At 42.5% G+C, this 11,556-nt stretch overlaps 1 protein-coding gene across 1 annotated transcript in view; it reads left to right on the top strand.

The window, feature by feature from the left end:
- Positions 1 to 3,447: 3,447 nt before the first annotated feature.
- The window catches only part of TyrRS-m (Tyrosine--tRNA ligase, mitochondrial), a 106,145-nt gene continuing 98,036 nt past the window's right edge, over positions 3,448 to 11,556 (top strand). The window contains exons 1-2 of the mRNA XM_068388725.1: positions 3,448 to 3,567; positions 5,901 to 6,103. Of these exons, the coding sequence (XP_068244826.1) occupies positions 5,901 to 6,103 (203 nt within the window). The 5' untranslated portion in view covers positions 3,448 to 3,567. The remainder of the gene's footprint in view (positions 3,568 to 5,900; positions 6,104 to 11,556) is intronic.

Below are 11,556 nucleotides of genomic sequence, written 5' to 3'. Positions count from 1 at the left end.
TTATATTGTTGCTTTAAATGTCCTCTCGATTGACGATGATGATGATGATGATGATTATTGTTGTTGTTTCGACATGAGGCTCTCTTTTGTTATTGCTTTTGCCTAAATTGAATTCAACTTATTTCCAATTAGTTAACAGTTTTACACTTGGCTGTCTATGAAAGCTGGGATGGATTTTGAGATTTGTACAATGTATCAAGTTATCAGAACCAGAGTATTTTAGAATTTCTACATATCATGTAGCCAACAAATCAGGATAACACGAGGATACTAACTGATGGTTTCAAGATATTACAGCCAGACTATATGTAACTCTACTATAGGCTTTAGAGCTATCAAATATGCGGTCCCAGGGCTGCATAACAAGTTCCCTCTAGACATCAGAAAGATTGAAAGTATTATAAGCTCTTCAAGGAGCTGATGTGGATTTGACAATTAAAGCTACTTATACTGCATAATATTCTAAATACTTAAAAATGTAGCCACAATTCATGTAGATCATGTACGGCACATAGCTTTTTCCACATGTGACAGGATTCATTTAAAAAAGGGGGAAATATTCTTCAATACCTCCTGAACTACTTATTCAAAGTAAGATTTTATAGACACCGTTTCCCAATGAACATTTTAAACTATTTTGCGATATTCGTTTTTTTCCTTTAGCCTACATGCTGATATTCTGCACACACACAAAAAAAAAAAAAAAAAAAAAAAAAAAAAAAACTCTAAATGAGAACTAGACTCAATTTTAAGTCCATGCGAAATAGATGAAAATGTGGGTTCAATTAAACAAATTGTAATATTTTATTCGGTTGCATGAATTTATATTTAGACCTTTATAAACACCATGTAAAAGTAGGACACATTTAATCATCATTGTTTTGCACAATTCCACATTCAAAGTTGCGGACTTTCTCATTATTCGAGGTGAAGTATGTCCACAAAAATCAATTTTGATATAAATGTGTTAAGTACTAATAAAACATGATCTCAAGAATTTCATATTTGATATCAGATTTGACCCTTGACCCATATATGCTCCTGGGTCAAAGGGTGATACTTACAATTCGAAAGTCGATATTCAAGTCATGGCTTTTCATTGACAGAATCTGCATCAATATCCCCTAATCAAACAGAATCAAATCTTTCATAAAATCATATACAATTTATAGAGTATTTTTTTTCTATTTACTAATGATATGCAATCAATACAATGAACTATTTTTTCAGTTTAATAACTTCATGAATGTATTGCAACTTGATAAAATGACTGTGGAGGTCTTGTAGAGAGTAGGATTCCCTGCTGTGTATAGGACCAGACAAGCAGTCCGTAAAGTAAGTGAAGTAACATGACTCCTTCTGTTTCTTTCTACTGTTTGTGTATGTCAGGTGGTTTTACTGCAAATACTAATTGTGGAACAGCAAGGAATTGTGTACATGCAGCATTTGCAATTCTTAATGCGAGAAAGGAAAGAGGGTTCTTCATTATTGTACGAGCTGATCAGCTGGTCCATTCTCATTGCCAACATAAACGCAAAAACAAGAAAGAAGAAGAAGGCAGATAACGAATGACATCATGATGATGATTTTCCAATGGCACAGCTTAATTGATTGCTAAGATTTACAATAGGAATAAAGCTTGTTAGGTGATATTTGATCACGTGGAAAGCTTTTGGCCACTAGGCGTTTATTAACTCACTATAACCCTTCTCAACTCTCAAGCACTTGTTTTAGCATTGGATGTTCACACGAGGGTGGGATAAGCTGTCTCGTTAGTTTGGAGGGGAGAAAAGACTGATATCGTATATGCATCCAAATCAACTAAAGCAGAAGAAATAAATTTCTCAAATAGAAAAGGGTGGACGTGGGACCATCTTTGACATTAAAAAAAAAATAACAAAAATATTCATGTTATAAATTGACCATAAAACATTGGAAAAAATATTCAATAAGGGTGGACGTGGGACCATCTTTGACATTAAAAAAAAAATAACAAAAATATTCATGTTATAAATTGACCATAAAACATTGGAAAAAATATTCAATATGAAGTGCCTACATTAGCAGCTCTTAGACTGTAAAGATGAAATTTGCTTCAAATGGTATATGACTGAAATCAAACCCAAGACTTCAGCTCAAAAGGCTAATGAAGACTACATATGCTGAAAACTTGAGGAAATCCACTCAGAGGATGTAGACTTCTCCATTTCTCTCATGTATAAGACTGTCAGTCAATTGCAAAGATATTGCTGACAGCACAAGGAAGACTCCATTATCTCAAGCTCCCCAGTACACATCTAATATATAATTTCCCCTTAGGTCCATATAATGGATATCACTATCACTATTAACCGAATTCTCTGTGGATCCAGGTTGTCTCGTGGGGGATGTAGATTGTAATTCTAAATGAGATACTGAGTGAGCTACATGTCTAATGTTGTATAGGCAGGAAATGTATTGTTTAAAGTTTGAAAAATCCTTCCATTCTCTTTTTATTTATAAATTAGCGTATTTCTAAAAGTAATACTCTTTATCTTTTTATCCAAGAGTTACCTGTTCAAGTTGTAGGTAACTGCATTACTTTGGCTACGAGGCTGGCCATATTTTGGGGAACTTGAAGCAGGGGAGCAACAACAACGCAGAGGAGCATTCCATCGTAAGTGTATATGATACACTATGTGTAGCAGAGAGAGAGAGAGAGAGAGAGAGAGAGAGAGAAAGAGAGAGAGAGAGAGAGAGAGAGAGAGAGAGAGAGAGAGAGAGAGAGAGAGAGAGAGAGAGAGAGAGAGAGAGAGAGAGAGAGAGAGAGAGAGAGAGAGAGCAAGGCAGCGATCTCTGGAGATGTGGCATCAGTGGGGGAATCCGTTTAAAACTAAGTGTTCTCCCCTATCAACCCGTTCTCTCTGCATTGGGTATAACATTTATCAATGTATTAAACAGAAGTAAGATAAAACACTTAGCATTAAAAAGTGAAACGGTTATACCGTGTACTAATTGAATTACACTGGCTGTTATTAAAGATATAGACACTGATTAATCAAGTTATCAGAACCGGACATACAAAATATTTAAGAAAGTTTCTACACACTGTACAGACAACAAATCGTGTCGACAAGAGAATAATTAAGGATGGTTTCAAATTATTGGAGCTAAGATATACCATCTACCGTAGGTTCTATAAACCATAAAGCCTATAGATATGCGGCCCCAAAGTCTATAATTACAAAGCTCCCACTTGACATCCAAATAACTGGAGATATTAATGCTTTCAAGAAGCTGAAGTCTTTCTTGTTTTCCTATCCTTCGATAATGTGTATTTGAAAATTACCACTGAGCACACTATATGATATTCTAAATAACTAAGAATATATATGAAAAACATTAGGTAATAAGTAAATTACTGAAAATAGGAAAGGCTTTAAAAACCATGTGATATCATAGAGAAAGCAAATTTACAAGCAAATTCTAAAAAGCCAGGTGCCGTTGCAAATGCAGATCTCTGCTATTACTACTACTATCGCTCATAATCATGCAAAGCTTTGAATAACACCGTCTCTCACAGAAAAGGTAATGGTTATTAATATTAAATTCTGAGGTCCTAGTTATAATTATGCAATATAATTTCGTAATCCATTTATAATATTGCCCTGTACATTATTTTAAACATTTATAAGAGAACATTTATTCCTTGTAACTTGCAGTATGAACGCTGATGTTTAGACAGTTCGCTATGGTGACGGTGTCTCGAACTAGATATCTAATAAACAAACTTTAAAACGCGGCATATATAGGTTGCTTCAACACTATTTATGCATTCAGAATTAAAAGGCAACCAAGTTAAATAAGTTCAGTACCTCTACCATGGATAGTTTGTAGAACGCTGGTCAGGCTGTTGCATATAAAGGTTGCGGGTAGAATGCAGTTTGTTGGGACAGGCGATATCTTTCTTAATACTAGCCAAATTGTTATTCTTATGGGGAAGATATTCTTTACTATGATCCGATATATCATAATATGAAGTTATCATTTCAAAGATATAATTTAGAGTGCTGCCCATAGCTTTTTTTGTGTAGGAGAGACTTATGAAGGGGGTCGGGGGGCTTTCCCCTGGCTAGGGGCTGTGACCTAGGAACTTCTAAGTTAGGTTAGGTGGGTCTGTGGTGTTTGTATGATAGCGACAGTGTTTAGGGGGTCATTAAGAAGCATTTACAAATTTAGTGAATTCCTTTTTTCATTCTGTTAAACTTCCCGTGAAAAAATTGATAAGTGATGTTTTTACTCTATTTTCTGGCGATCGCAACCTTGTCCTAGTATGTCCGAAATTGGCTCTTTTTCAAGGGAATGATCACAGAATGAAATAGTATTCACTAGTTTTGTAATTGCTTGTCCCAACAAACTACATACTTGGACAATCATGGGGCTGCATATTTGAAAGCTCTAGAACCCACGATTAGTTGAAACCTTGTGTAACTTCTCGAGTGTTGTCATACATTACACTATATTGGTTACACGTTGTGTAGCAATTTTCATAAATATTTTGTAAGCTCGGGTCTGATAACTCTATGAGTGATTTATTATTATTATTATTATTATTATTATTATTAGCTAGTTGGAAAGGTGGGATGTTATAAGCCCAAGGGCTCCAACAGGAAAAAATAGCCTAGTGAGCAAAGGAAATAAGGAAATAAACCGACTACAAGAGAAGAAATGCACGAACCAAAATTAAATATTTTAAGGTCAGTAATAACATTAAAATAAATCTTTCAAATGTAAACTATAAAAAGAGACTTATGTCAGCCTGTTCAACATATAAACATTCACTGTAAGTTTGAACTTTTGAAATTACACTGACTCAACTACCTGATTAGGAAGATCCTTTCACAACTTGATCAGAGCTGGAATAAAACTTCTTGAATATTGTGTACCATTGAGCCTTATGATGGAGAAGGCATGACTATTAGAATTAAGATTGAACATTTTTTATCAATCTTGCTCCTTTATTCATTATTTGTTCCTACGGAAAGGCGAACCTTCTTCCTTTAATAGGAGGATGCTTTTAACAAAGTTGGATCCAGCTGTTAAAATTTGTAATGATATGATTAATTACTTTTCTTGTAGTTTCCTTATTTCCTTTATTCACTGGGCTCTTTTCCCTGTTGGAGCCCTCGGGCTTATAGCATTCTGCTTTTCCAACTAGGATTCTTTCTTTCTTTCTTTCTTTGTCTACATGTTTTCCCACTTCTGTGTGGGGTCGATGTTTCTGGTCAGCTTTCTCCATCTACCTCTGTCCCACACCTCATCACCGGTTAATCCCTTTGATTAAAGGTTATTATTATTATTATTATTATTATTATTATTATTATCACTATTACTATTATTATTTTTACTATTATTATTATTATTATTATTATTATTATTATTATTATTATTATTATTATTATTATTATTACTATTATTATTAATTGCTAAGCTACAACCCTTTCTACCATTCCTTCTTCTATCACTTCAAGATAAAATTGAAAAGAAACAGAAGGTCAACCTTGAAGTGATAGAAGAAGGAATGGTAGAAAGGGTTGTAGCTTAGCAATTAATAATAATAATAATAACAACAACAACAACAATAATAATAATAATAATAATAATAATAATAATAATAATAGTAATAATAATAATAGTATCATCTTATTCATCTAATAGATGACTTCCATAAGTGTGGACGCTTTTGGCAATGAGAGAAAATGGGAAGTTTTTATTTTGAGGTTGTCTACACTTAAACAAGTTCAAGAGAGAGAAAGAAGCAGTATGATCCTCAAGTTGAGTATAGCAATAATGAATTTTATCATAGGAATTCTATTTTTTACTACTTTATAATATTAATATGTAATGAAATATATTTTCAGATGTCATCCATGTCATACACTACAAGGCTTGTGATATATCTCAGGCAATCCCCACACATGTTATCAAGGGGATTAAACTTACTTGACAAGAGATGTTATATGACTTACAACACATTAAAGGCGTGCAATAGATCTTACTCAACTCGCAACATCCTCAAGCTTCATGAACGAGGATTATGGGCCGATCGCTTTCCCGATGCTAAGTATTTAATCCATTTCTTTTAAATTTTTACAAAATTCCTTTTGTTCTGTAACTGGAATACAAACCACACTATTTGATAGAGGTATCACTTTTGGCGTAGCTGAAATGACGGGCGATTAATTTTTAACGAGGGTTAACTACATATACCGCTAGTTAGCGGGGGTAGGGGAAGGTAGCTTGCTACCGTCCCCCCTCACACACCTGTGATTGAGCTCACTTTGCTTTCGACTCAGATGGTGAACGGACGTTGCCGCTCTTCATCCTCGCCGAATATTGGTAGCCATTAATGACTTTTGTTTTTTCTTTTTCTCTTAGTGGTTGTGTGAAGTTGACTTCTGCTACCATGCGCGCCTGCCCTGGACTGTCCGGCTGCCCTTGTAGTTCATTTATGTCGGCAGTGGAGACTGATCCTCACACCCTTTGTTCTTCATGCAGAGGTCAACGGTGTGATAGTGTAAAGAAGTGCAATGAGTGTAGGGAGTGGTGTTCCTCCCAGTGGGAGAGGTTTGCGCGACGGCAGAAGAAGAAGTCCAAGCGGGATATTTCTCCTTCAAAAATTTCTTTGAAGGAAGAAAAACCCAAGGCCTCTTCTTCCATCTCCCGACCCTCCTTCGAAACTCCTACTCGTTCGGTCACTTACGAGAGACTGTCAAGTAGTAGCGTAGACTAAGTTAATATCGGCTAACTCTGGTTCTCGAGAGATGATGTTGCTTCCCCTAGCGAAGCAGCCCCACCTCTCCCCCTGTGTGAGGCCTTGTCACTAACTCCCCTCTTACAGATTTGGTCTTCCTTGGGGCTTACGGGTCTGCTCTCCAAGGAAGCCTTGCTACAGTTCATCCGCATGGGTGCTTCTGTTAAGCAATCATTGTCGTTGTCAGAGGTAGATCCCCTGACCCTTGTCGACGTTGTTGTGTCAGAGGTGTCTCATGCGGTATCATCCATCTCCTCTGCCACTCCAGACTCTACAGCGGTTGCTGCTGACTTAGTTTCCCCCGTTCCTTAACATCCTTCGAGGGGGAAATTAAGTTCAACGTCTGTTTCTCTTGTAAGTGTTTCTCCTGCTCGGGGGAGTTCACTTATAGAGACTCCTCTTTGGAGGACTACTGCGGCGCATGGTCAGATTGCTGATCCAACGGCCCCGAGAGGGCGCATTCGTCGGAATGTAACTTCGCCTTAGAGGTCTCCCTTCACCAGCGGTGAAGAGGCGCCTCTTTGGTTCATCGTCGTCCCAGCCGTCCCCTGTAGAGGAGCCTCCGCTGCATTCTGACCTGCATTCATCGATCGTCACTACTCCTACAACTAGTCTTATGACTTCAGCCCTGGACCTCTCTGCCAATTGTTCGCGATCCCCTTCGGTGGATGATCGCCCTTGAAAAGGGCACGCTGACCATCCACCCTCCAGACCTGCCGACCTGCCATCACCGTTCCTGTCACCGGTAGAGACTATTGTAGCTCTACCAAAGTGCGCAGCTGCGCGCCATTGCCCTGCAGCTTGCCATCCGACAGAACTTCAGTGCTCACCAGCAGCTCGTCAGACTGCTCTTCACGCTACAGCGCTTCGGCGCGCCCCTTCACCTGCTCGCCCTCATAGAAGGCAGCAAATTTATGCGCCTGCACGCCAACGTTCTCCTGCACGTCAGCGCTCTCCTGCGCGCTACGCGCCCACGTTCACCTGTGCACCCTGCGCTCACACACCCAAGGTCGCCCACGCGCCAGCGTTCTACAGCGTGCTTGCGCTCACCTGCGCGCCAGTGCTCTCCTGCAACTACCCGCCCTGTGCTAACGCACCCACGATCTCCTGCGCGCCAGCGCTCTCCTACGCGTCAACACTTGTGCGCGCCAGCGCTCTCTTATGCACGAACACTCTCCTGCGCGCCAGCGCTCTCCTGTGCGCCTGCGCTCTCCCGCACACCAGCCAGTGCACCATTTATCTCTCACGCGCCAGCGATCCCCCGCGCGCCAACCTGCGCGCCATTATTCTCCGGTGCACAAACACACTGTAGGTGAGACAGCAGGGTCATTGCAGCCCTCACCTACGCGCCAACTCTCACCGGCGCGCCGGCGCTCTCCTGCGCACCAAATATCTCCCGTGTGCACGCACAGAGACAAGCGTGCGTGCCACCACATGCCTGCGCGCCAACTCTCACCTGCGCACGCACGCCAATACTCTCCCGCACAAAATTCTCATGCGCGTCCGCGCCAATATTCTCCCGCACGCACACCAACAGCCATAGGCGCAGGATCTACACCCGGCAAGGTCGCCATCGCCTCATTCCCCTCCCCGCAAGCGCATTACAGCGCGCCCTGCGGGAGAAGGGAAACAGGCACAAGAAGAGGAGTTCAGGATCTCTAAACTGCCTTCTAAGGCGGACCCACCTATTACAGTGATTCCTCGTAGGGAACCTTCGGTCTCTTTCCCTTCAGGGGATCTGTCTGACATTGCTTCAGTCACTCAGCAGCCTTGGTTCAGTGCCTGAGTCAGAGCTATAACACAGGCATTCAAGCCCGTCCTGTCTGACCGCTCATCAGAGCAACCTATAGGTCTGGACTCAAGACACGGAACTATGGCTTCCTCTACCCCTTTGAAGAGGTCTGTCTGTCTGTATAGATTGCCTTACCTTGTGTAAGACAAGGTAAGGCAATCTATACAGACGGTCTCTTTCCCTTCAGGGGATCTGTCTGACATTGCTTCAGTCACTCAGCAGCCTTGGTTCAGTGCCTGAGTCAGAGCTATAACACAGGCATTCAAGCCCGTCCTGTCTGACCGCTCATCAGAGCAACCTATAGGTCTGGACTCAAGACACGGAACTATGGCTTCCTCTACCCCTTTGAAGATGTCTGTCTGTCTGTATAGATTGCCTTACCTTGTGTAAGACAAGGTAAGGCAATCTATACAGACAGACAGACCTCTAAGGTAAGGTAATCTATACAGACAGACAGACCTCTTCAAAGGGGTAGAGGAAGCCATAGTTCCGTGTCTTGAGTCCAGACCTATAGGTTGCTCTGATGAGCGGTCAGACAGGACGGGCTTGAATGCCTGTGTTATAGCTCTGACTCAGGCACTGAACCAAGGCTGCTGAGTGACTGAAGCAATGTCAGACAGATCCCCTGAAGGGAAAGAGACCGAAGGTTCCCTACGAGGAATCACTGTAATAGGTGGGTCCGCCTTAGAAGGCAGTTTAGAGATCCTGAACTCCTCTTCTTGTGCCTGTTTCCCTTCTCCCGCAGGGCGCGCTGTAATGCGCTTGCGGGGAGGGGAATGAGACCGAAGGTTCCCTACGAGGAATCACTGTAATAGGAAAAGAGGAGTTTCCAATGCGGTCACTTCCCCAAGGGTGAAGCTGACTCTGTGCAGACTATCAAGGCATGTCCCTCCAGTTTCTCCCCAGGGATACTCTCCCTCCCTGTCGGATGAAGACCATCCGTCACCAAGGGAACTGCGCGATGAGAGACACTCTTCCATCACACCATTGGGGGAAACCTCCCTTCATGCGGAGAGTTCCCCTCAATCTGAGACTAGGAGGGACATGGCACTGAGACCTTCGATGTTGGAGAAATACCTCCTTCCCCCGGAATGAGTCCAGAGACTCCAAAACTTTGCGACTCGCCACAAGAAGAGCTCTTGGGGATAGAAGGAGACTTCGCTGCGAGTCCTACATCAGGAGGAGACCAACAAGAATCAGAACATGCATTCTGGCAGGTTCTGACTCTAATTAGGGTTCTCAATGGGTTTTCCGACCCAGAGATACCTCCTCGAGAGGGCAAAGACACGGTCTTAGACCACGTCTTCGGCACTCAGAAACCCTCAAAGACCAGTGCAGCCCTTCCCTGGTCTCAAGGGTTGAAGAGTACCAAGGACAAGGTCTCCCAACAGCTCCCCGAGTTTGCCTCCTCCAACCGTGCCGGCTCTACGAACAAGCTCCTCCCACTTCCTCGCGTACAGCAAAGGAGGTACTTTGAGATCCTGGAGGAACCCAGTTCAACTCTTCCTCTTCACCATTCTCTGGAATAGCTAACCAGGGGAGTCCCTCTTGAGGGACTCTCCAACCGCCAGGTCTCGTTCTCGGCAACCGAAGTCATTAACCAGGAAAAGGTCACTAAGTATGCTATGCAAGCTACTTCGTGGCTGGACATCTGGTTAGGGACCTTAGGTATCCTGATAAGATCCGAGGATTTTTCCAAGGAGCGTACCAGGAAGGCAATGGAGACCTTTTTACTCTCAGGCACTCGCATGATCGAGTTTCTTGCCCACCAAGTCTCGAACTTGTGGGCAAATACTATCTTGAAATGTTGAGATGCAGTGTCTGAGAGGTTCCACCAATAGGTCCCAAGCGTCGAGATAAATAGGCTCAGACATTCCTCCCTAGTGGGGGCCCATCTATTTGAGCCTACGGACGTGGAACTTGCTGCTGAGAGGTGGAGGAAGTCTCATCGAGACTCTCCCTCTTCCATAGGGCTTTAACAACTAAGCCCTATAAACCTCCAGCACCTCAGCAGTCCCGTCCAACCAAGACCATAACGATGAAACCAGCAGCGAAGACAGTGGTGTCTAATAAGCCCTTTCCTGTCAATGACAGGAAAGGCAAAAAGTCCTCCAGGGGAGGAAAGAATCCTAGAGGGAGCAGCCGAGGCTGCCAACGCTAGGATAGGCACTCCCCCTGCGTGTCCACCAGTGGGGGGATGCCTACAAAGTTGCTCAGACAGGTGGAAGCAACTCGGGGCCGATTCCTGAACAATCTCCATGATCCGTCTAGGATGTCGCGTCCCGTTCATAACATCTCTACCTCCCCTGACCAGGAATCCAGTGTCAATAGACCCTCTTGCCATGGGATTGGCAAGGGGGCAGGCCATTCAGGCAGAAGTCCAGACCCTGTTGAAGAAGGGCGCTCTCCAAGAGATCCTCGACGAGTCCCCAGGCTTCTTCAGTTGACCCTTTCTTGTAAAAAAGGCGTCTGGAGGCTGGAGACCAGTCATCGACCTCTCAGCCCTGAACAAGTTTGTCAAACAAACTTCGTTCAGCATGGAGACGGCAGACACGGTCAGACTAGCAGTCAGACCTCAGGACTTCATGTGTACATTGGACATAAAGGATGCGTACTTCCAGATCCCAGTCCATCCGTCTTCAAGAAAGTACTTAAGATTCAGCCTAGACAACAGGAAGTACCAGTTCAAGGTGCTGTACTCAGGGCTGCCGAAACGTGGAATTTACGTCATCAATACGGCTCATCTGCTCCACATCTTGATCAAGTGTGGAGTGTGGAATCCGAGTGTTAATAAATTCCACACTTTGTAAAGAGATGATGTATGTCGATTAAAATGTAATAAAAAGTAATAAATAATTAATATGAGTGTTTTATTATTTATTTTCCCCGTGATATCTTTAAAAAAAATTACAATAATGTTAAAGTCTATGAAAGTGTGGATGCTATGGGACTAGGGGGCTCACTGGAGTTC

The sequence above is a fragment of the Palaemon carinicauda genome, chromosome 15 (assembly GCF_036898095.1).
Source record: "Palaemon carinicauda isolate YSFRI2023 chromosome 15, ASM3689809v2, whole genome shotgun sequence".
NCBI classification, from domain to species: Eukaryota; Metazoa; Arthropoda; class Malacostraca; order Decapoda; family Palaemonidae; genus Palaemon; species Palaemon carinicauda.
The sequence above is the reverse complement of the archived record's forward strand: the minus strand, read 5'-3'. Positions and strand labels throughout refer to the sequence as shown.